Below are 27,240 nucleotides of genomic sequence, written 5' to 3'. Positions count from 1 at the left end.
TTTAAAAAAACAACAATACAGAGTTGCATTTCCTTGCAACAACAACCGAGATCAAAATTAGGCGGAACCTTTCTTAATAGTCGCTGTTTGAAACCGTGGCATGCGTTTGTCGTACAGATCACGGACCCAACACGGAAATGAATGCGATTGGCAAAGATTCTTAGCATTGACGGCCTTTAAACTACACAAACAACGGAGCCGTTTCACAAATAGTGATTATATCGATACACTGTGTTAATATTTTACCGCTGTCCGTGAAATCTACTCCCAATATCGTTTCTAACTTCCCACCAGTGACAAGGAAAACAATGGCTTCCAGGTCGCCGTCTTCCTCTCCAGACACTGCGACAGGTTCAGGTACAGACCCGGCCCGGCCTGACACTGGGGAGCCCCTCGGTGGAGCAGGATCGGACTCCGACTCGGACTTGGGTTTGTGTAAATTTGACTGCTGCGGCATGGAGAGTGGCGACCGCCTGGAGGGCGATGAGTTGGTGCGGGAGTTCGAATCTGCTGCCGACCGTGTTGCAGATCTGGTCCAAACAGCCAGCAGGGACCAGTTACTCTATCTGTATGCGCGGTACAAACAGGTGAGTATTGTGTTCTAGTTCTAGTTTATTAGCACCATGTCGGGACCAAATACTGTCAATTAATTATGTCTCATTGCTGAGTTAACAGGTGAACAACAATTGTTGTTTTTGTAGGTCAAAGTGGGGAAGTGTAATACACCAAAGCCAGGATTTTTCGACTTCGAAGGTCAGAGGAAATGGTATGTAATCTTCTTGTCCCTGTCCCTCATCCATCTATCTTCCTCTCTGAATTAAATGAGAAAAACGACCGCCTCTGCTGTCAAAGAATTACCTTCTTATGTGCGATTCAGTTGAGCATTTGTAATAAAAACTTAAACATCCATCCACCCATCCATCAATTTTCTATACAGCTAGACCTCATTATGGTCGCTGTTGTATCTATCTATCTATAGTCAATCACAGGGCACATACAAATAATGACACTCACATTAACACCTTTGGGGACATTTTATAGTCTCCACTTAGCCCAGTGGGTCTTAATTATTTTCTGTGTTTGTACATGTTGGCAGGTCTGCACTAATATTGAAAGGACTCCTTACCGCCACTATTTGAGAAGCACTGACTTAACCTAATATGCATGTTTTGTGTATGTGAGAGTAAGCCGGCATACTCAGAGAAAGTACAGACAAGCATGGGTAAAACATTCAAATTCCTCACACAGATTACATTCACAGAGATTCAAACTTATTGCTTCCTGGCTGCATTGACATGCAGTCGTAAACCTACTCCGTTTTTCTCCATCATGTGTTTTTTCACAATATCTAAAAGGAAGATTTTGTTACTTAATGGGCTACTACTTTAACCGATGAACAATTATGAGCAATGATTATAATGTGCATGTTGATTTCATTTCAGGCAAGCCTGGAAGCAGCTTGGGGACATGGAGGCAGAGCAAGCAATGCACGAATACATTTCCTGTGTGAACGTGTTAGACCCTGAAGGCAAACAGAGGGTAATAATCATGACCCACAGTCGAGTGTTATTACAGACTGATAATGATGATAAGTAACAATATTTGTTGTTTTTAGGGTTATTTCTGTTTTGCTGAGCTGCAAATCAAAGTGATCCAATTGGACAATATGGTGGAAAAATTACCTTAACTACTTTTTTCTTACATGGCAATGTAAATATAAAATTTCTGCCAAACCTTACCAATCAGGACCTAATGCTTTATCACTATTGTTATTTCTCCATGAACATAAGAAGAGCAATATAATTGACTCTTTATGTACTACCCTTCTATTTCCATTAGATGGCAGTATCATTGCAGGATGAAAGCTGTCGTTAGGTGGGTTTTTTTTAGTAACATGAAGAATCTGGAGACTCTGTGCTGTTATGTCAGGAGAGTTGTGTTGCCTAGCGAGGCTGCCATTTGGTGCAGCTGCTGATCCTTTAAGTCACAATAACAACTCTGCACTTTGTGCTCCATATTGGAACTCTTATCACTTTGTAGTGTATGATGATGTAAGTAATGTGTCAAAGCAATGAAGAACATAAGTGACAGGACTATGCAGCAAAAATTCATTCATTCATTTTCTACCGCTTATTCTCACGAGGGTCGCGGGGGGTGCTGGAGCCTATCCCAGCTGTCTTCGGGCGGGAGGCGGGGTACACTCTGGACTGGTTGCCAGCCAATCCAGCTCTTTATTTGCAAGCAATGCCTCCAAAGGGAACGCCACATTTGTTTAAATTCCCAAAGACGCCACCATCAGGCAGAAGTGGTTGGAGTTCCTGATTCCTTACCAGCAAAAGAAAGGGCTTGAGCTTAATGGTTGTTTGCAATAAATTACTTACTTGAAATACACTTGCTAAAACACAACAAATAATAAAAATACAGAAAAAAACCATACTAAATTCAGATGAAAAAACTGAAAAATGTTGAGACAGACTTTTGATTCAGTTTTTTCTTGATTGTTATTAATATTTCCTAGTTGTTGTCAAAATGAATATTCAAGGCAATAAAAAAAAAGCAAATCTTAAAGGCTGGGATTTCCTACTCGCCACTCATTGTTTGCTCTTATAGCTAATTTAGGTCACTTTAATTACTTCACTCTCATACACTTGACACATTCTTTACTCTTACGGGCAAAGGGGACAGTGGGCAATACTTGCTGACTCCGCCTCACCACTATGGACAATACTGGGGAGGCAGCCCAGTGCACAAACCTGAAAAGAAGCTGATTGTATTACCGCAGCATGCCCGTTATTTTGGAGGCATCGTTAAATAAGTAGCCGCGTATAGACAGCGAAACGGTAGAGAATAATAGCCAGAAGTCGACCTTTGTTCCTGCGTCAATTGTTAAGCAGACACTGGCTTTATATTAGATTACATTGCAGTGGAGCGGGGACGGTGCATCAGCGAATATTCTGTTTCACAAGTAAATTAGTTTCTCCCAAAAGCCCACACAGTTGTTGCACTTGTCGTGTTGCTCCCCCATTTCTTTGAAATCAGATTTGTGTGACTTGCTTTTGTAAGTCAAGTTTAGTTGCTGAAGAATAGGCTGGGGTTTGAAGGAAAAAAAGGAATCTAATGAGGAATTCCATTAGAGAAATAGAATGAGCACAGACCTCCACAGGCCCAAACAATCCCATCTGACTGGAACCAAATTGTACCCACCTCCTGCACATGCTTACATTTTGTCATTAAAATGATGCATTATTCACTAAAGTTGTTGAAAAATTACAACGTTCATGTCCCGCACTGCTACAAAGTTATGTGGAAATCCAGTCAATATGTAATGTGTTTTGATTGACTAACAAACAACTTGGTGGAGTTAGTGCATAACACATCTATTCAGTACGATCCTAGCTTATACAAAGTGATTTTCCTTTTACCATCCGTCTATGGTGAATAATGTTTGTGTTCTGTGTGTGACAGTATAGCCGAGGAGCAGAGAGGAGAACGGGGTTCAGTGGCGCAGCAGTCAGCTCATTGTACCAAGAGGAGACAATCAGGTATTACCATCACAAATGCACACAAACTACAGTAAAGTTGGCGCCCGCCACTTTGCACATCGCTTTTTTGCGTTTTCTCAAAAATAATTTAATAAGTGATTGCTGCTTTGTGGGTTGGCCTATAGCATGGTAAAAAAAAAAAATAATGAAAGGCAAGTAATATTGTACACCGGTCACTGGACATCAGTAATGATACATTGATGAGACATTGCCTTACATTACATTACATTAACTTGCACTAAATGGAGTAGACATGCAGGCAGAGTGAAAAATAAGTTCACCTCCCATTCCGTGTGGAAGTGGGTATGTTTTTGTGGTTCTTTGTTCTTCTTTCCCACTCAGTTTCAAACCTGCACATAGGAGTTGCGTAATGTGGTGTGCAACACGAAAGCAATAGTGCAGCAGTGTCCATTATTTTTCAGATGTACATGCATGCCAAATGCATGTCGGATTGACTGCCCTGTATAACAAGCAAGCGACAAACATTATCTTGAGAATGTATGATAGACTGGTGCAGATTATTTTTTTTTAATGTCGACCCACATTATGTTTGAGATAGTTCAACAAGGAACATTTCCATTGTTAACATATCTTATGTGTTATTGCTTATCATGTCTATTATATTAGGTAATGGTAACTGTAGGGGTGTTATTTAATGTCTACAGCGCTCTGATTATGCTAACAACTGTATTTAGGTCAAACATATATTCTATTCTCTTAACTATGAAAATGTTCAATTTATTAATACTTTAATACTAATAATTTTGTGGTAAGTCACTTATTACGGTTGGGTCTGGAACCAAATAACCGCGATAAATGGGGGACAACTGTATGTGTGTTATGTACATATCACACGCTATTTACCTTCAGTTCTTTGACAAAAAAAGTCGGGGGGGTTGTGAGACGGATCCCGCAGTGCCTAGGTCGTGTTGATCCTGTATAGCCTGCCGTTGTTAACCACCAGTCTTCATGCTGTTTTTGATTACATTCAACAGAGCGGAACATACACTCCTGATTTATGTAAATGGAATATATTCCATTTAAAATATTTGTCTCCTATTTCCGTTTGCCTGGCAGACTTACTCAAGCTTAAAAACCTCATCTTCCCTTCAATTAGAAAAAAAAAAGACTTTTTTACCGATGGAAATGAGATGTGAGAATACTCCAGGTTTCTCTCTTCATAATTAGTGTGCACAGTCTTTAGTGGCGGCAACCAAAGTCTCACGTTTTAATTACTTTAGGATTGAAGTAAGGAGTGTTGGGCGGGCGGGGGTGATGAAGGCATGCTGGACACAGCAGGGGCACACCGGCATATTCCCGAAATGATGACTCCCCAAGGAGGTAATAACCATGCCCCCTAGCTCCAACGTAAACACACTGCTCGCGTCTTTGCGATTGCATTAGAATCCATGCAGAACTTGCCGGAACTGTCACAATCACTGCTCTGCTGCATTCCAATTTGCTATTGCTTCACACACACACACACACACACACACACACACACACACTTCAATATTAAACAGGTACACACCTGTCAGAGTTAATTGCATTGATCGCCCCTCATCTCACAGTGAGTGGTGTGTGTGTTCGTGTGTATTGATAAAAGTAGCATTGATTTGCAATAACCCTATGTTACTGAACAGATCAGGGTGTGATTGAAGAGACTTTGGACGGCACGTTTGAAAACACCACATTTGTAACCCCCTCAACAAACTAGCACTGGATGTTTTGTTGCCTGGACCATCTGACGGATTTTTTTATGGTGTGTGTGCGTGCACCTCTATGTGTCTGTTCCACCGTTGTAACCAGTTGGGTCTGATGGATGAAGGACGTACTATTTACCAGTACGTCAGACTGGATCAACACACAGTGCACATAAGCAGCTGTTTTGATTACAGAGTAGTTGGTGACCTTCCCAGGATGCATTGCTGCACTGTTGATGTCATACTTCTGACAGGAGCCACATGAATCACCTGTTCTGTGTGGGTTTGTGCACAGTATCAGATAGTAGACTCGAGACTGTCACACTCGCATAAGAAACTTTATTTTAACTTTGGGATACATTATATGAAAGTGTGCATGGGCCGACCCTGCCTGACCATTGACAAAAGACGGATAAGCTGCCCTATTGATTAGTTGCCGGGGGAAACGGATGGCAGCCACACATCAGGGACACTCAGGGTCACAGTGGCCATCGGGCAAAGGAAGGGAGTGGGCGTGTCCACTCGTGGAAAGTCATGAATATACATCATGGCTGTAATCAGGAATATGTAAATGGGTGAGCTCATACATAACATGGCGGTAATAAAAAGTGTAATGAGTTATTCATGATTCATCACAGCCTGATGGGCAGAAAGCAGAGGGGGAGAGTTGGGGAGTAAGTGAAAAACGCATTCCTAAAACCAAAAACTCCTTTTTAATGGACTCTTCCTGTCACTATTTTAAATACAATTATTGTTCTGTTGATCAAACGAGGTCTGCCATTATGGAAACACAATTTACCGTATAATTCTTAGTAAACAAAGTGAAGTGCGGTTCAACTGGCTGTTTTTAAAATTGGCAGTTACGAAATAAATCCAAATCCCGGTAGTCTGAGTCCTGAGAAGGACAGAGCTACATGCTTAAAAACAAAACAAAACACTGATTTCATTATTTGATTGATTAGTGCAAGTTTTTTTCCAGAACAATTAGCCGCCTAGATCTGGAGGCATATTGATTAGTACGTACACTTGGATTGTGGTAAATGGTTGTATTTAATATTTAATTAAAATATTAAATTTATAAGAAGGACTCCCACTTCACAAAACCACTTCACTACTGTAAATGAGGGATAACATTACTGAAAACCTTTGGAGACACAAATAGTTTTTAGTTTGTGGTTAAAACTTGTTTTTGTCCTGGTACACAGTGTTATCTTTTCATGAAATATAATTATAATTGGAAAATCTAATTTGAAATGTTCCAGCATTTTGGGTTGCCACTTGTTATCTACAGTTAACGACCGCCTCTTTAATTGCTCTAAGCAGGAAAGAGGGTGGAATATAATGGTTTCAGCACGTTCAAAACTTAGCACCCTCTGGCCATTATTTGCTTTTGTAGACAATGCACCTAGCGACTAAAGGCCTATGTCCATGTTGTGTCTCCAGGTGGCTGCTATGTGAACCATATATGGTTCAGGTAGGCAGAATACAGAAAAGAACAAGGCTGACTGGTGTGGGGTAGGGGTTATGGGTTTTTTGGCCTTGGGGATGGCCGACGTACAGCAGCGGGTGTGTGGGCTGTCTGTCAGACAATAGAGCGCTAAATTCAATTAATCTGAATGGTCAGAATGAGTAGAAGGGAGGGGAAGGCGTAAAGCTCTAAATGAGATTTCACCCCTTCTCTCCCCCCCACCATCAGCAGCACTCACGGTTGTCCCCAATGCCACGAGGTGATTAGAGATGCAAAGATAGAATCAGAGGTGGAACGGTGCCTCTTAAGTGTGTGTCTGTGTGTGTGTGTTTGTGGGATTGCTGGTTGTGTTCCCAAGGGATGTGACACACGTGGGTGTTGCCTGTGCATGAATCAGACAGGTTGTGTTATCCGTCTGTGTGCGTTTGATTGTTGCAAATAATGGGTTATCCAATGAGACAAGTACATGTTTCGATATTTACGTCAACTTTTTTTTATCCTAATATAGTATTTTTGTTTTTCTGAAATCAAATCAAAATTTTTAGCATTTACGGTATGAAAATTACCACACACAAAAAAGTAAATCCATAGTTTTTGTTTAAATATTGTTTGAAATGAAATGTAAGAACGTCTCTGAATGTTCTGTACTCCTGAATCCCCATTTTGTGTCTTATAGCTTTAGCCAGGTATAGCGCTCCCTTGTACTTCAATAATAATAGTTTGACGCAATCAACCGATCAAAAAATCAATTATAGTGCACATCCCTTACAGACAATGGCAAAAAGTGACATTTCTCACACCCAAGAAAAGTAATTTAACTGTCAACTCATTCTAGAGCTTTCTCTTTCTGTGCCTTTCTCAGAGAAGAAGATAAGAACATATTTGATTACTGCAGAGAAAACAACATAGAGCACATTACCAACGCCATCAGTTCCCAGAAAGTGGACGTCAACACGAAAGACGAAGAGGTAACAAAAATCCCATGCCAATGAGTAAAGTGACACACTGACCCTGACCAGGTTCACATATCATGCATATGAATTCACATGCAATACACATAAATGATCTGTACTAAAACAAAAAAAGTAAATTATTTCTATGCTGCCCCGATAACCTTTGATTCCTCTTTTCAAATGGCGGGTCGTGACCCAGCCAAACCAGTTGAGGACCACCAGTTTAGTCCAAAGGAGACAACTGAGCTGAGCTGCAGTACTGCTACTTAACAGTAGAGAGCAGTGGTGAAATTTCACATAAGCACACAGCTTAATTGGAGCCCAAGACTCTTAATCTGGATGGTCTAGTATCATGAGGACAAATGTCCACTTCCCCCAGGTTTCATCTTGTCATCTTAATGATCTTGCAAATTACTCATTAATTGCTTTTTTAAAAAGGTTATTTCATATTAATTACAAATAGCAATTTAATACCGAGGGGGCCATCATAGTAATACATTTTGAACATTATACATTATTATTGTAGAGGGTAAAAAACATGCACAAATACATTTTTCAATGTCAGAGTCATGCCATTTTGTGTATAATTTGTAACTTTTTGTAAGTCCCCTTGAAAGGAATCTTTTCATGTAGCTAATCACTCAAACTTAAATTAATCATGCATTTAAAGCATAACACTAGTTGATCATTCAATGTCCCATTTAACCATGTTTTTATTGAGGATGTAAGAAGCAGCCACACACCTGGAGGAGAGCTTGAGGGGACCGGGCCAAGCTTATTAGCATTCTGGCCCGTTTCAATACATATCCATTCAAACATGCAGCCATGGTGATCAATATGATTTAAGCAGAATTGGACTTGGAGTTTGTTTTACCTAATTGCCTCTCACTGAAAAATGAACTTGTTCTCCAAGCAAAGGAGAGGCCACCGTGTGTGTGTGTGTGTGTTAACAAGATACAGCGTAGAAGGCTGCTGATCTATGATCACACTATGCACACACACTCATGTGCATACACACACAGATCAATTAAGCTTACAAACTTGTTACTGGCTTCATTCTCTTCCTAGACCTCAACTAGAGTCCAAATTAGTGAGTAATTTGTTTAGAAAGTGAAGAGACTGATTCATGTGTATTAACTTGCAAAATTATTGGCAGAGTTTAAACGTCTAATTGTGTGTTTGCAGGGCCGAGCTCTCCTGCACTGGGCCTGTGACAGAGGCCACAAGGAGCTGGTTTCTGTTCTCTTGCAACACAAAGCTGACATCAACGGCCAGGTAGGCAGACTTGTCTTGTGCATATTAAATTACCGCAACACTCTAAAGTAGTTTTTAAAGTACATGTAATTGAACCAAAATGTAAATAAATGAATATAAGCCTTTTGAGCTTTATTCCTACTTCTCTTGGAGGTCAACAGTATCCATTTAGTATGAGGTTCGATATGAAACACATTTGTCTGAAATTTTATTTTAAGGAGTTAAAAATACATTTTGTGAACTACAACTTCTCTAAGGCAGTGATTCTCAACTGGTGCATTGTGAACCTCAAGCTTGAGCAGGAGAGGAAGGGCATCTAGTGTGTACTTAGAGGGGGAGTTGCATCCCGACATACATGCTGGATACGTGCACAAATGGGGAAAATAAATAATGGGGAATAAGATGTTTGGCAAGTTTACATTCAAAATGCAGGGTGATGATGGTGAACCCGCAGCCAAACCATTTAAGAACCAATTCTGAGGGATATTCGGCTTTCACAAGAGGTTGATGAACGACACTGAATGTTACTTCAAAGTGGTGATTGGCATTTGAAGAAATTTCCTTTATCACTCGTTAAGGAAATTCATTCATTTATTTTCTACCACTTATCCTCACGAGTGTCACGGGGGTGCTGGAGCCTATCCCAGATGTCTTCGGCGAGAGGCGGGGTACACCCTGGACTGGTCGCCAGCCAATCACAGGGCACATATAGACAAACAACCATTCACACTCACATTCATACCTATGGACAATTTGGAGTCGCCAATTAACCTAGCATGTTTTTGGAATGTGGGAGGAAACCGGAGTACCCGGAGAAAACCCACGCATGCACGGAGAGAACATGCAAACTCCACACAGAGATGGCCTGCATGCTAACCACTTTTTCCACCGTGCAGCCTTGTTAAGGAAATTATACCCATAAATTTACCTTTGCTTAATAACTTTGCTTCAGTTTTGTTGTTTTCACCATTGTTTTAAGACACAGCTTACCACACAACACAGAACAAATTCCTGATAATTGCCCAAGAACGGGGCTAGGAGCTGTTACCTGTGCACACAAGGTAACCATAAGTTATATTCTGTCACGTTCAGGGTCCCCTTTGCTCTTCTCTTCTCTTCCTCTCTCCAACCCCTGCCAGAAGGTCACCTTTAATTCACTTTGAGCCACAGACAAATCCTCCAGAGCTTCATCACAAAGAGTCGGACGGTCGCTAGCGCAGCGTTCAGCCTCCCCAAGGTTTAGCAGCATTCAGGAGGCTTTAGCTCTGGGCCGTAAGCTGGCTCAGCTGCACATCGGAGAAATTAGTTCTGTCTACGCAGAAGGCACGACACAGCACCAGGTTGTACACCGAGGCTTTAACTGTAAGGCCAAATCAATTGGAAGTAATCAAGCAAATTGTTTTACGTTGCACAAGCCACATAATCAGGACATTTCACAAATGACTTTCCCTTTTGTGGCCATACGTGGACCTTTTGTTTTCCATGATGTGGGGAGGAGGGGATGGAGGATTTATTCAGAATGGTTCATAAAGGCTTAACTGTGGGCCAACTACAATCATTTCACTGACGGTATACAACAATATCTAAATAAATGCAGTTGAGGGTGGCGGTTTTGTTGGCGGTTTCTGTTCAGGTTTGCTGGTTTTACTGTTATTTGAATTGTGGATCATGTGCCAATGTTACGATAGTTGGCGTCAAAAGACAACGTTGTTAGAAACATCCAGAAAATAATGTACAATATCAGCAAAAACAGCTATAATCACAAAAAAATACTCTTTTTGCAATATTTTGAAGCTCTAAGTTCAGCAAATATTGTTGTGGTTTAACATAGGATCCTTTACACTGATGAAAATGACATTGGATAATTTTTTTTTTTGCTTTATAAACCATTTTTGTGTCACATTTTTTAAAGTTCCAAATATGGACAAAAATCATTTTTAAATTATGACATTTTTACATTTGTTTTCCTATTCAGTTTTGTATTGGATTGAATGAATGTCCAGCGGGATACATTGCGGTTTGAGCACAAAATAAGTAAAGTTGAAATTACATAAGTAAAGACTTGGTAGGGAGGACTTGCGGCACTGGATACGGATGGATGATTTGGATTGGCACTTTGGCACATGGTCTATAACTATGGTGGGTTTTTGAGCCAATCAGATCACACATCAAACACACAAACATTTTCCTACAAGATGCCTGAGAGCTTGACTCAAGAACTTAGAAAAGAAGCATTATTGGTATCAGATTTATGAGGTGGTCGAGGGAAAACAATACTTGTCTAAATCATACCACTTGGGATTGTCACAATCCCAAATCAGCTCATTATTTAAAGCATGTAGAACGATGTCTTTCTTATTAGAATGGGATCTTTTTTTTTTTGTTTTCTTTTTAATCAGAGAAGAGGTCATGAAAATCTGTTTTTTGTGGCCCAAGTATGTGACAGCAACAAAAAAGGTTGTATGTTTACAAGAGAAATGGTGGAGCAGTAATCTCTCTTGACCTCCACCAACTGCAGAGCAACCAGTAAATAAAGACCAAACATGATTTATGCTTAATTTGTTGATTAAAAAGGTGGGAGGGGAGCTTTGGAGTTAACAAAAAGTATTATTTGCCTGGCTGACGAGGGAAATCGTTTGAAATTAATCAACTGATTGTTTTAGTGAATTGTTCCCAAACCCTGGTAACCTGCATTAAAGGCTCGTTTGACACTTAATCCTGGATCAAGCTGGGGGTAGAAGGACACAATATATTGGTGTGCGTGTGGGTGTGTGAGTTTGAATACACAGATCAAAACTCTGCCACCTGCCAACTGTAGATCATCACACACCCCATCCTCGCAGTTTGGCCACTGGCCTAGTGAAAGTGGGGCACACAGCACAAACTGGGGGGGAATAGAGCCTCATTTCATGTAATGTAATCATGGAAATTACAGCTTAACAACTAGACTTAAACATTGTGTGCTAATATGTATTTAAGAGTCTTAATCAGGCAGAGGCTTAAGTTCTTCTATGGCATTCCATCAGATCATATGAAAACAGATCAGACTATCAATTCCATCAGTAATTAGCTTTTGTTAGAATGTACAATTTGACAAACCTGAACACTCATGTTTCCGTTATAGATTGGGTTTTTTTTCCTACAGTGTAAAATATTCACTATTATATAGTAGCTACATCGTAAGTAAAACTCTCCTTGTTTGCTTCCAAAATACTGTTTTTCCAACCAAAAACAGATAAGAACTACCACCTACCAGAAGTTACCAATAGTTGTTTCAAAGAACCAATTGAACAAACGCAAGTGTATATTTGTCACAATTCAATGTTAAAGTTCGTAAGAAAATGTTGTTCTACCAGAATAACACTATTGACGAGCACTCACAGATACTACCCTCGTCTCAGAGAAGTGCCTGACAACTTTGACTTTTGCATTTTTCTAAACTATGCAATGAAAGTTAACGTTAATAAATACATTTTGAAAACTTGTCGTTAGATGACATCAAACATATCCACTGTGCATGCGTGTGTTATGTGGGACGTGGCGACAAATGCAGGAAGTGACCGAATATACAAGTACCGAACCAAGACAGACCTTTAAAATCTAAAAAAAATACAGTCTTGAAATTTCCGCAGAAAAAAAGAAAATGGTCACCACAGCCCACAATGCATTGAACGATCATGAGCAAGTATCGTGAGATTTCATAGTGGGCACATGATCCCAGATACTGTAGCTGCAAAATTTTGGATATTAACAAAAACGTGCTAACCGTGGCAGACGTTAACCGAGGTACCATTGTAACTAAAAGTAGATGATCTGAGGTTGCAATTGCTTGAAAATCTCAGGATTTTGAAGCAGGTTTTTTTTTCTAATTACAAAAAAAAATTTACACAACAATGTCGTTTTGGAGACAGACAACACAAACTTAAAAACCATTCCCATAGGAACACTGTAAAATGTACTCCACTTTCATTCTGTTTGAGCCTGATAATTAAAATTTGCAATATACTGCATGTACTGTATCTAAGTATTCAAAATAAGAGACCTATGTCAAAATGATGCAAATTGCAGTGTCTTCAGTTCAGTCTCAATTGGGATCATTTAATAAGCAAAACTCCATTCATGCAAAAAAATAAAAACTGGATTGTTCCATTTTTAAGATACCATGAAAATAAGTAAATGCAACACTGCCTCTAAATTGAGTCTGTTTTTAGCTCTTGTAGCCCTTTTAGATCTTGTGAAAATGACCCCTCTATGTTTTGTGTAAAGCAACAGTCAGACAAAACAACTAATGTGAATGAGAACATGACTAATCTTCTTCCTAGAACAGAATTAGCTCCCAATCATTATCCACACACTTAACACTTTAGTGATCAGTGATATTTGACACCCTGGTGTGTGCCTGTGTGGTCACTTTCTCATCCACTGCTCAGTCACTCTGCATGTACACAACTTTTGTTTTCAGGTGCAAATCCCAAGGCCTCCACCAAAACATCCCAAAAAGCCAGACGGTTGCCATGGAAAGTTGTATTTATTCATGGGAACTTGAGTCAGGAGGTGCTGCAGACCACAACAACAGTCGGGACTAGAGTGTAGATTGTATTTACACAATGTGGGACTTAGAGCATGATTAGTGCAAGTAAGTAGCGGAGGCGTGGAGGGAAAGTTGGGATTAACCCGACAAAGCATAGGTTAGCGCCACGCAAACACAGTGCCAGGAAGGACACATTGTTCATGCCAGAGCAGAAGATGTTACAGAGGAGGGGTCACATGCTCATAGACTATTGTCTCTGCTCTCCACATCACTACACTACACCCCCAACCACCATCATACCCTTGCCCCCCCCCACCCCACCCCGCCACTTTGTATAAAAACAACAACATGATCCATGAGGCAGAGAGTGCGACTCGCAGCACTGCTAATTCTAATTAATCCAGCGTGGTAGCACAATCGCAGCAGGACCCAAGTGCTCCTGGTCTATCAGATAGAAATTCATAACTTAATTGAGGTCAGAGCCTCCAGCCGACAGAACAAAAGTCTCCTGCCGGGATCGGCTAGATCAATAGTAATAAATATCTGACTGGACCGGCTCGCAATTGGCTGCTGTGCAACACAAAATAACAGTCGACATGATGGTAACTGTGCCCTGGGTACTGGTACTGGATTACACTGTGTCTTTATGGATTCATTGAAGGGGCTTTAGATTTATGTCAGTGGTGTCAAAATGTGACAAATGTAACTGAGATCTTTTTACTGCTCCAGGTATTTATATTTCCTAATGATATCAGTAATATGAATGAATAACAAAACCTACATACCGAATAATGACCTGATAAACTCCATTTTAGACCGACATCAAGAGTAAATTGAAAACACAAGGAGCTGTTCCAACTATGACCGCCAGTAATTAATTTCTACTATTATTAAAATGACAAATTATAGTACACCCTCACATTTTTAGCAACCATTTAATTTTGGTTTTAGACAATAATGGCTGTGTTTGCAAACAACACTTTTATTTTGAAGGCCGGTAGTATGTCCTCTGTGTGTTGAGAATGTGTGTACGAGTTGGGTACAAGAATAAATGTGCTTCTGTGCAACCACACTAGCATGCTAAATGAAGCTAATCCCGCTAGCTTCCATTCACGCTCTGAAGTTCCGCCAATGACCGGTGTTTATCGCCATTTCAACCTTTTTAGTTTTAGTTCGGGAGGAGGCGGTTTCGTGTTTATAGTGAGAGTGGTCCGCCGAGTAAATATTTTCCCATACAAAGTTTCCTCCTCCTCACAATGACAGCATTTCATTCATCTTATGTATCAAAGTCCGCTACGCCGCACAACTCAGCATGTTAACATAGATCATTTATACCGGTATAAGTCATTTTCTTATAACTGGAAAACTCTATACTAGCATATAAAAACAAATATCAGCCAACCCAAATTTCTAGTCCCTTGTGAAGGTATCAAATAAATCCCATACACATGCTTAGTGAAGAATTAGCATTTATATATACTCATGTCTCTAAATTACTGTTTTATTTCGTCTTATACTTGGAGGGAGGTTCTTGGCTGACTGAAATTCAATGTTGGAGGCTTTGTTCCCAGCTTTGCCATCTATAACAAATGGTTCGGTCCACCCCGTCATAACAAATATCCTATAGAATTTGTCATAATTGTGTTTTGTGCATGCGCATGCAACCTCTACTCTAGCTGCACAGTAATGGGATAATAGGAAGGGATTAAAAATGGAGAAGACATGGACACATTGGCTATGCAGTGTAAAGCAACATATTTGTGCACGACTTTCTTTTTCATACTGTATGTGTGATATGTTCACACTCTTGACTGATTATTACAGGACTCTGCTGTAGGTTACTTCACAGATATTAAACTGGATTTCCTCTGCCTGCCTCTTTATAATAGACCCAATGACAGTCTTTACAAGTTTGTCTGCCTGCAGAATTTCCTCCGCTATAACTTTATGGCTTTATTGCCTCTGATGCATGCGATAATGTCTGCAAGATGTTTTTTTTTCCCTTTGGGCTCTTTCTACTATGTTGCAACCATCCTGAAACACTGAAGCAGGCCAAGAAGTGAGTGAATGGGCTTCATATGTATTGTTGCACAAATAATATTATACATACACATTTGGCATAAGTCATAGAAGAAACATGCAAGGAGTTGTGAACATCTAGGAAAAAAGGAGGCTAATCTCTCAGAATTAGTAAAAAGGGGAAATTGAGGAGGAGATACCGATTGAGGAGATGGAGGTGGACATTATAAAAACTGTGGATTATAAGGACAACATTAATCTCTGCAAGGTCAAGCGGAACTCACCGTGGCAGAGCCACGTGAGTACACAGCCAAGCAGATCTGTAAACCTGGTGACAGTAAAGTTACCTAAGCTGTACTGTAAAGTATTCATGTGGCATGAAGTTGATCAGTTTGAGACCGACATCCATGAGAATATTGAGCTGAGCAAAATAGGAAAAACACACATATCTTAACTCATACAGTATTTGATGGGTCCAGCAGCACTATCAGGTTTAAAAATAACGAAGCCTTAGGATTACCAGTTAAGGCTGCACACTATCAACAAGTGACCTTCCTCTTGCAATGGGAAGAATGTTTGGAAGCTAATACTGACAAACATCTGGAACAAAGAGCTAAACATAGATATTGAAGCCTTTGAAATGCCATAAGTAAGCTCTTCCATTATGCAGGTTCCTGGGGAGCAAATTCCGTAGCAGTGGGGAAGGAAGGGGCTGACATCAGCAGATGTTTCAGGCAGTAATGATGAAGAACTGGAGCTGTCAGTGTTGATAGGTGCTGATTACTACCGGAAAATAGTGTTTGGCAAAGTGAAAAGGTTGTCAGAGTCTCTTGTTGCCATAGACATTTACTGGAATGTGGCTGCACAGTGTAGGGACCAGTGGATAATGGCTTGTTAAAGGTAATGAACATTCATTACCTTTAACGCTCGAACCAAATTTGAATGTGGTTCGACTCCATGATAGTGATTCAGTGGATTGGGAGTTCAATACACAAATGGAGACAATTCGATTCAAACAGTGATGGAAGCTTAAAAGGATAGTTTTCATTTTTTGACATCAAGTTGTATCGCCATCAGCAGTGTAGTGCATCAACAGTCCATAGAGACTCGATCAGCGATTTAAAGCCGTTTCAGATGCAGATTGAGCACAGTCATGGCTAAATGATGCAGACCTACTGTAGTGTGAGACACTACAACTAAGACAAGTATTGGATTCCACAAGCCACACAAAGGGGGGAAAGAGTCATTGCAGCATGCCATATTTGTAAAAAATAAATAAATAAAAATCTCAGTAAGAGCCATGCAGCAGATAACGACACCCATGCTAAGAGACCAGATGATAGTCAAGGAGGGCAACACAAGAAGCCAAAAATGTACCACTGCCACACACACTGAGAGGAGAACCTTTTATCACTATGTCATGTCAGACTCTTCATTCATAGCTGACTTAAAGGGGAACTGCACTTTTTTGGAATTTTGCCCATCATTCACAATCCTTATGTCAAACATCAACACATTTTTTCACTTTTCTGAGTGCATCGGGAACCAATTAATATACGGCAATATACGACTGTATGTTGAAAATGACTCGGCGTATGAATATACAGCATGCTGGAGCCTATCCTAGCTGTCATTGGGCGAGAGGCAAGGTACACCCTGGACTGGTCGCCAGCCAATCACAGGGCACATATAGACAAACAACCATTCACACTCACATTCATACCTACGGACAATCTAACATGCATAGTTTTGGGGAAAACTCCACACAGAGATGCCATTGTCAAAAACAGTCGCCACTACAGTAACACCAACCAAAGTAAATTACACATTCCAACTTGGGGTGGCGCTGTGGAGCAAAATAAACGAAATGTCATTACTGCGACTTAAACTAGTCCACATTTCCTGCCCATTGTTCTTTAACAAGCAGTGTTTTCAAACAGCTTATCCACCACATTTTTATGAGTCAAACGGCAAAATAGTCTAAGATTCATATTAAGCTGTCACCACACCACTTGACTTGATGAAATGAGAGCTGTAGCAGTGTCAGGCATTGACACAGTTATAAATGTGTAATGCGAGTGATCAAAAGTCCATGACTTGACAGTAATGCTGTTGTCCAAAGAGGCCTTCCAGCAGGTAACGGCCGTCTTTGCCTTCATCAGCTCTTGTTTCTTTCTTATTGGCCACTCACTGGGCCTTGCCTACACTCTACTATTTGATTTCCATCGTTCTTAACCGTCCACGTAAATTGTCAGAAGCATTAAAGCTGTCCTCGACCGCTTCACACAGAGAAGGGATAAGGGAGGGGAGTAAGAGCTGGTGGGTGGAGGGAAAGTGGGGGTGAGGAGAGAGAATAAACAAAGTGTTTCCCTTCCATCAGTTTCCCGCAGTACTCAGCTTTATGAGCCCCCACCACCAACACCACCCCTACTCCTGCTGCCTCCACCGCAGCCGCCTCTTTCGCTCGGACATTGATTTTCATATTACACCGTTTTATGTATTTATTTATTTCATATATTTCTTTTTAAACATCGATGTGCTGCAGGAGGACAGATAGGGATTGGGGGGCGGGGGGCTCCAGCCATGTTAATTCTCAGTTTCAATCCTATCCTCCTCTCTGATGGCCTTAATGAAGGCTAAGGCGTCTCATGGGAACAGGCACGCTTGATGATGTGAGGGAGGGGAGGGGTGTACGCTTATAGGAAAAAGGCGAGCGTTATGTTGATTTACAGTCCAAAAGGGGGCAGATTTTGTTCTTCTTTATGACAAAACAAACTAAAATTGACTGTTGTGAGCTTGTTCTTTAGCTTCTCTGCATATAAAAAGATGCCAGCTACTCCTACTGCCCAATAAACAATATTTGGTGTTTCTGATGAGGCTCAAGTGGGACTGGGGCTCCTGAAGGACACAAACAGGCAGTGTGAAGGGCAGTGAGTTAGACGTCATGCTAATTTGACCGAGGGTGGTAGTCCTCACACACTGAGTGGCAAGGTTACCTCTCACTGCCCTGAGAGGATGCCCAGATTCAATTAAGACCACCCCCCCTCGCAGATCCTTTTAACACGGGGGCCTACCCAGTACATACACACTGACAAACATCTCAAAGGTTTACATAAACAGAATTTTTTAATTGCCTATGGAATCATCAATCAATCAATATACAAGTTTCTCATTGCGTATTTGTGTACAAAGAAGAACGAGGAAAGTATGTGGACATGTAAAGAATCACATCTAAAATGGTTATATTTGATGTTTCAAATGTCAGTTTGAAGTAATGAGTTGGCTCACAATTAGCCTTTGTTTATGGTGCACCTTATAATTATACAGAAAGACAGTCCTGCAAGAAGATGTAATGAGCTGAAATAGTTGCTTAAAAGCTATTCTGATGTGTGTGTTGCATTCAGTCATCAATCAAGTAGAAATACAAGTCATCAGTCATTGCACATAACTGGTACCCTCTCCTGAGTGAAACAAATCTTTGCCATCAATCCAACTCACAAAAATTCGGTACTTGGTATGTTATGCGCTTTGCAGTCATTCATCATAAAATCTTTAAAAAGTCTACAAAGCCGCAGGTTTTTGGAACAACAGTTGCCATTCTGGTTGTAGATGGGCCTTTGGTGAAGTGAACAGTGTCAGTATATTCTCCGTCTTGCTGCTTTTTGATTAATGGCACCTGCTTTTCATAATGGGATCTGCTGGAATCTGCATGGCAATGATTCCAGTTGCTTATCGATTCAGCCACCACACAAACCCACACACACCCTGCCTCCCAGCCACTGTCATTATAAAAGTCAGCAGCTGCTGCATGCATTGATCATAAATCATAATTGCTTGTCCATTTTTTCCCACTTGTTTAATGTTGCTGTCAGGGGAGAAGGGGAGACGAGAAAAGGGAGAGTGTAAACTTTTTTAAAAAGGAAGAAGGGGAGAAAGATAATCCATAATGATAGAATGGCAGTTAAAAGTTGAAGGTCAAAAACTGATTACATATTTGAACTATAAACTTGCTCTAATTTATATACATCTTGTCTTCCTCCAGGACTGTTTCACAGAGTGTCAAGCAGACTCCAAATAATGTAAATTTTCTGTTGTCCTTTGTGGAAGGGTCTCCCCATCCATTCCTGACAAATATGTACAAATACACTACTCACAATAATAGGGATATTGTTTTTTTACAGGAGTGCTTTTCCTATTTGGTTTGAATTTTAACAAAATAAGTAATAGTTCCATTAATTTGTTATAATTAATGAATGAGAAGAAGCACAGTTTTCAATAGTGCAGTATTTTTGTATCCCAGCAGTTTAGACAATAGCAAAGTCCCAACAGTTGGTTCCAAATGGGCTCTATAGGGGTTCAGGTCAGGGGACATTGCTGGCCGTACCATATGAGACACTCTGACTTCCTGAAGTTGAGCTGTGAAAATGATTGCATCTGGATCTGGTGGAGCATTATCATCCTATGGAATAATGGGATGATGATGGGTTCTATGATGTCTCTGAGGTAAGAACGTGCAGTGGCTGAGCCATCAACAAAACTGACGATGCCTGCCCAAACTATTGCACCAAGACACTGCCATGATTGTTTGCAGTTGGCAAAAACAGTGTAACCTGGACAATCCAGCAGTGATCTACTGTCCTGTTCACCGAGTGTCGTGTCACCTTGAGGTGCAACAGTCTGGACAGGCATCACCAGTCAGTGCAAAACCGATTTGGTTATTGTCAATGGTTCAATCACTGCACGTTCTTACTTCAGAGACATCATAGAACCCATCTCCCAATTCTGCCAGCACACTCCCAACTTTCTGTTCATGGATAATGCTCCACCACATCGTGCTTGAATTTATTGATTTGTATTTATGAAGCTTCATAGTAAAGCGTGCAGGGACTAACAAATATGGTTCTTTGCCCAATAAAAAAGTACATTATCCACACTAAATACCTACTCACTTAGATTGTACATTATGTTAGCATTTTGCAAGATTGTCCTCCTAAAATTCACAACTGGTGCTGAATATGACAGGACAAGCCTTAACTTCAATCAAAACTAATTGTATCTTTGCCTCAGACATACAATCAGAATGAAACACGGCTGCAAGAGTGAATCCTAGACTCCAGGGACGTCTGTGTTCTATTCGTACCCCTCCTCCCAAAACTGAGTTATGTTTTATGCCCTTGAAGCAACCAGTTAATGCCACTGTAAACAGTTTAGGATCAGCATTTGGACTATTCTTTAGTCCAAGCGGCAGAGAATTGTGAAAGCAGTTCAGTCACTTTCCATGAATGACATCTGTGACAGTGCCACTGTGTTTTTGTGTGTTGCAAATGGTGAATGTTCAGAACAGGTAACGTTTTTTATTCAGTTTTGACTGATTCATCTGACATTCCTCCACTCTAGTCATACAAACGGCAAAAGTGTCCTTTTTATATACTTGGTTGGAGTCCTTAATCCATTCCAGAAGGTCCAACGCTAACCAAAATGGACTCTAACCAGGGCCAGTTTTCCCACAGAATATACAATGTAACACTCACATATTTTAACACAAAATAATTGAACATGAAGCAAAATAATTAGAAATGGCAAATTAATGGACAATTGAACATTTAACATAACTTTTACCTAGTGTTGTTCCCTCCGTATAACCAAGCCCAGTGCAAAATTTTAGCCAAAATTTTAAATGGCGGATGTTACCCGAGGTACCAATGTATATTAATTTATATAAATTCTAATTCCTATCATTTGTAAGACTAAAAAGGGATTAATTGCTTCTCTTCTGAACTCCTGTGTTTTTTTCATTAGTGTTAAGATTGACATATGACTTCTATCCAGCAATACTTACAATTGTCCTAATAGGTCAATCGCTATTCATGCTGTACCTAATCATAATGGTCCCGCCCACTAATGTGATCCACTGCTCAGTACTGGAGCTCCACTGATTCTTTTGCTGCTTTTGTTCAAACAGCTGCTTTATTGAACTGCTGACGCCCAGCCTTGCATTTCTGCACCGCAAGGAGAAACTTTGGATGGCATGCGAAAGCAGAGATTTGGTGCAACATGCCTTCATAATAGGATGGGAACAGGGGCCGGGGGGAGGCGGGTTAAGGGGAGGGTGTCTTTTTCGAGGCTGCTTCCAAAGCAAATGGAAGACAATCCAATTTCCTGTGGTTCCATCAAGCCACGGTCCTGGATCCCGGGGCATTAGGGAATGCTGAGAGGACAGGCCACTGACCTCTCACATGTACACACACACATATACACAACAACATTTAAACATATATTGCCTTAAAAACATACACATGTAGTACATGCATCCCACTATTGCACTTGTAGTTTTGTATCTTGTATCTAAATTGCCCTGTTAAGAGTTTGGATTTTTTACTGTATACTACAGGGATTGAGCTGCTGTCCTGTTCATTATGTAAGCACAGAACATTAACAAAATGTCGCCGAAAGTAAAAAGATTAGAATGTAAAGCTTTTTTAATGGAAATAAGAGATGGTCCTGAATCCAGATGGTAAAATAGTATTGTTTTCACCCCGTTAGTAAGTTATTAATTTCTTTATAGTCAGATAAATGACATAAAAACTACTGCACTGCACCATGAAACTTTATGGATGGATGGCACATGTACCTAGCGGGATTCCATTACATTTTGGTGCACTTGTCGCCTATTGTTCTAAATGGACTCAGGTTAATGGCTTGAATTTAAGGGTCCTTGACTAATGGCTTATCAAGGGCACAGTTAGGTCTTTATGAGAATTAGTTGGTTGTTCCATGAATACATTGTAGTTAGTAGAAAGGCCACACCTTTTAAAAACCTTGCAGTTTTTTAAATCAATGAATAGTATTAAGATGCTATACAAACTGTGTTTTATGACAAAAACAGTTATCAGTGCAGCATGTCTGTCTGCTAGGTTTGAGGAGAGTGTTACTTAGTTCGTAGCCCCCCCAAAATGGCTATTTTTTAATGCATGTTTTTCCTGTGTTTTGGTCTTTCATCTTTGTATTTGGACACTGAAAACTGAGCAAACTTTTGGAAGGCATCTTAAGTTACATTATCGCTTCACGTTGAGATGATTTCATTTTGTGCAAACACATTTAAACGACATTTAGCATTTGTACGTGTGAAAATACTAATGATTTCTGACTGCGATTGGCTGGCAACCAGTCCAGGTTGTACCCCACCTACCGGCCACAGTCAACTGGGATAGGCTCCAGCATAGCCCAGCGGTCCTAGTGAGGATAAGCAGCATGAAAATGGATAGTCACAGCACTGTATAAGAAGACCAGCTCATTTAGCACACAGTATGAATACAATTTAAGATTTACCACTTTTAAAGCCCAACATAACTATTAAGTATACTTATTTGTTCATATAATGCAAGCAAAACAATGAACAACTTTGTGTCTGTCTCCTTTCTACTGTGTTATATTCCCCAAGCTGTTCACACGAGACATTCAAATGTGCTGCATAGATGATTAGGCTCTCAGACACCAATGTAGTCACACTGTTTACATTTTCAATCCCTTACCCCTAAATGATCATTTGCATACCCCACTTTGAGAACCTAGAATCCGATGTATAAGTTTTCATTCAATTTACTTAGTATTTTTGAGGATGTCTGTGGCATTTTGTGTGTTCATTTCAGAACCACCAGGATGACAAAGGCTTTTTTTGTATTTAATATACTATTAAATTACCTTCTACCACAGTTCTAGACCAAAGAGACACACCCAATGTTCACAACACAAGTCTAAGATTCTGCAGTCAGGCTCACTATTGTTGTTCCGGGCAAACCACGGCTCGCTCTCCACCCACTGGTGGATTTGCATCTGTGGTTGATATCCACCCAGAGGGAATAGAAAGCTCTAATCCAATCAGAAGGTCCCTGAAGTGCTGCCCCTGAGACAGACGGAGAGAGTGAGGAAGAGAGAGGATAACAATAGGATCACTCTTCACTGAGGAATGGCCAGGAAGGAAGGAGGGAAGGAAGGAATGAAAGCAGAGGGATTATGATGTGGGAGGTGACTGAATGGAAAGGAGGGAAAAGGTGGATGTGGTCATGACAGCAGAAAGTGGTGGCAGGAAGTGGAAAGAGGGGGATTAAAGGAAAGAAGGGAGATACAGAGAAAGCAAAAGTTTCTGTTCAAATACCAAAGGTGGAAAAGACTAATATGGAAATCCATCGTCATAGCTTTAATCTTTTGGAAGTATTTCCACCGCAGAGCGGGAAATGTCACTAAGGCTGGCTGGCTTTTAATCCACTTCCAATCACGTGAACCCTTGTTCTGAGGGTGCCGGCAACAGTTTGACCATTCATCATCATTACGAGGTGCAAAGGCAGGCTGGAGCAGTGATTAAGAACTGAATCTTCTGTTGATGATGCCTGTCATAGATTGGGTCTTATTATACCCCCCCCCCCCCCCCCCCCCCACACACACACACACACACACTGTCCTCAAGGCACATTTCTAATAAGAATTATGTCTCTACCATTGACCTCTTAACCCAAACTATCATTTATACCATTCACACACACACACACAACACACAAGGCCCTTCACACTCATTCATCTCTTAGTTGTCCCTGGACTGATGCGTGTCAGGGTCACATAGATTCCATGTTTAATTCAATACAGGTTTAAGAAAAATGGAACAGGTAGCTGCTTAAAAACATCAGAATTCCACGCTCATGGCAACATCGGGAACACCTGTGCAAATGGCATCCCAACATAAGAGCTGTATCAAACAATCATGGGGAAGACATTAGTAGTGGTGACTTTCTAAGAACTACTTTGCTAAGTGTGGCTTCTTTGAAGATATCAGGAATGGGCATAATCGATTACCATTTCCTGCTGACACAGGGACGTAATACGTATACTGGCAGCGATAAACAATACATAGTATGTACGCTTAACCTCCGCCACGTGTCTGGTGGGTATGTTGCTGGTATGCTGCCAAACAACATTTATACCATCCCTCCCCTACTGTAAAAAAGAAAAAAAGTGAAGCAAATTAATTTGATATTGGCCATTACTCCAGGAGAATTAATAAAAGAACGCCAAAGCTAGACATTGGTGTGAACAGGTTGTTCAAAGTGAAGTTGCGAGCGGCGTGTGAGCAATGGAAGAAAGACGGCAAAAACACCTTTACTAAGACTGGGAGGCAGCACCAAGTAATATGTTGAATGGATTGTGACTGCATGGGGTAACGGTTTTCTGAAAAAACTGGTGTTATTGCTGTACGGCTACCTGACAACGAGACTGACTCTGACAATGATAAGACGGAACCAGACATGTGTGAGGGCGAAATTGCTTGGTTGTTCAATTCAGATACTGTTTTGCTTATGTTGTATTGTAAAATACAGTGACCTTAGAGACCAATTATCGTATTTTCCGCACTATAAGTATTATCTTTATTGTGTGGCTTTCCAACTGGATTAAAGAGCAGCATTTATTTTGCAATTGATCATCATTATCATAATCACAGGGCAGTTTTTTTTTTCCTAAACAAGAAGTCCTGTGATTTATTGATCATGAACTTTCCCAATTGTCCATCCATCTTCTACAGTGACGTAGCATGAATCTGTACAATAAGACACTGGTATAAGGGTTCAAAACATTCAGTGATTGTTCATATTCCCCTTGCTGATTTTGGCAGTTTGGTCAGTCCCTGGTTGAAATACGCGAATGACAGGTATTTTTAATGCGACCAAAGCAGGCAGACGGATCATGATCACGTTTGAGTCACTCGTGTCCCAAATCAATACCTCATCTGGTCATAATCCCCCCCATGGGCCAATGAAAACAAAGCCATCTGCAGTCAACAAGTAGTGACTAATTGGTATGCCAACAGGTGAATTTCCAGCCAAGATTGAAACCTGAGGCTGCAAATATTTCTATCATCACTCAGTGCTGATTTATTCCGTACTCGTAAGTCTGTTGAGCATTGTCTTTGCCTTTCACAGGATAATGAAGGACAAACGGCGCTACATTATGGTAAGAAGGCTTCTGTTTGTGCGTGTCTCCTTTAGTTGACTTTTTTTTTTTTTTTTTACTTTTTAATGCATTCGTTTTTATAGAAATGTGTCGCCTGCTACTTCCTGTTCTTGCTTTCCATCCTAATGAGGCTTTCCCATTGCTTTCTATGGAGTGCATGTTTCTTTGGTTTCTGTATATGCATGGTCTGATTCCTGGTTGGTTTTGTTCTCCGTGTGCGTTTGTGTGCGAGTGTAGGTGTGTGTAATAATCGCCAGGCCTCCCCGAGGAAATCAGCAGCGGTCCACAGACTCCCCCTGACCCCCTCATGCCCCAACACACATGTCCCTGAGGGGCGGTTCCCTTGTCCTTCTGAGCTTGTGTGAGTGTGTGACTGCACCATCTGTGCCGCCGCACTCCCTTCCTCAGCAGTTTGGTGGAAGTGTTGACCATGTTGCATCACCCACTGGCACATTCGTTCACAAACAGAGGAAGGTAGTGTATGAAAAGATGACTAATTAACATAAGCAATGAACTCAGGAGAGACAAATAGCAGAGAATGAAAATTCATTCCCACCTTTCTTTGCACAGGGCCACGGCGGCTGGCAAGTGATTAATTCAGGGTTTACTGCTCACCATAAATTGTTCTACTCCTCTATGGCTCCCTTGAGGGCTAGCCACTTTTTTTTCCCCTCTCTCTACAGCTCCAGGCCGAGATGCCGGCCACGTGCAACACGCGCCACTTTGGCCAGCTAAATAAAACACTCTCCTACTGCCTTTCTCACTGGTGTCCCTCCCTCACACAACTTGAGCACAGGAACACATATGCATTTCCGATGTATCATCACATCTAGCGTACACTCCCCGCCATCCTGCCGGTTAAGAGTCTTGGCTGTCAATCACCGCTGCTGCTGACATCAGCGATTGTGGTCAAGCACGTAGTCCGCTGTTTAAAAGCAGCAAGTGATGGACACCGACAGAGAAGAGCACTCACAAGCAAGAGCAAGAGGAGGGGGCCGACGAGGTACTATTGGGAGCGAGAGGTGCATCGACAACGCAGTGATCCACTAACTAGGTTAAGAAGGTGCAAGTCGCCCCGTCCGTCTCCCACCTCACCCCCCCACTTCTTGAGAGGATGAAAGACCCTTTTAGTGGGGGCACAAATTGCCATGGGGGCAGACATGAAGTGTTGGAGGGAAGCAGAGGTCCAAGGGGAGGATGGCAGTGGTCCTGCAGATGGGCTTTTCATGAACTGTACAAGTGCATGTGGATTAAACTAGCAGACACTAATGAGCCAACTTTCAACTAAGCTGTATGGTTTAGTACTCGGTTGGACACGTTGGTCCACTCCTGTGAACGAGGAAGTAGCCTGCTACGGATGACAAACAAGTAAATATATCCAGTCAAATGTTAGCAGTGTAAACATCAGAGGACTGAGCAAAGTGCCCTGAGGAACACCTCTGTTAATTGTGTTTCTCTACTATCAAACATATAAATGAAACCTTGTTATTCCTTTTTCCCTATTCCTTATTGTGTAGCATCGGCGTGCGAGTTTGGCGACATCGTGGAGCTCCTTCTGAACGCAGGCGCCGACCCATCCATCAAAGACATTGAGGGCTCACTTCCCGAGGAGGTCACCGCTTCTGGCACCATCTCCTCTCTCCTGCGCCAGTACACCTCTCCCAAAGGCTAGAGCACCTACGCCATACCTTCCCTCAACTCCAGAACCCCCTTCCCCATGTGTCCACCCATCACCCTCAAGACTTCCCAGCATCCCTCACCCCCCCCCCCC

General features: G+C 41.2%; 1 protein-coding gene across 1 annotated transcript; it reads left to right on the top strand.

The window, feature by feature from the left end:
* Positions 1-91: 91 nt before the first annotated feature.
* acbd6 (acyl-CoA binding domain containing 6) lies at positions 92-27,240 on the top strand. The gene is made up of 8 exons (XM_058073720.2): positions 92-587; positions 702-766; positions 1,443-1,539; positions 3,466-3,542; positions 7,576-7,681; positions 8,852-8,941; positions 25,439-25,469; positions 26,987-27,240. Exons 1-8 carry the CDS (start codon positions 309-311, stop codon positions 27,139-27,141), a joined length of 900 nt encoding a protein of 299 aa, XP_057929703.2. The 5' UTR covers positions 92-308; the 3' UTR covers positions 27,142-27,240.

The sequence above is a fragment of the Doryrhamphus excisus genome, linkage group LG4 (genome assembly GCF_037039965.1).
Source record: "Doryrhamphus excisus strain RoL-2023G ecotype Guam linkage group LG4, RoL_Dexc_Guam_v1.1, whole genome shotgun sequence".
In the NCBI taxonomy this organism is placed as follows: domain Eukaryota; kingdom Metazoa; phylum Chordata; class Actinopteri; order Syngnathiformes; family Syngnathidae; genus Doryrhamphus; species Doryrhamphus excisus.
The sequence above is the reverse complement of the archived record's forward strand: the minus strand, read 5'-3'. Positions and strand labels throughout refer to the sequence as shown.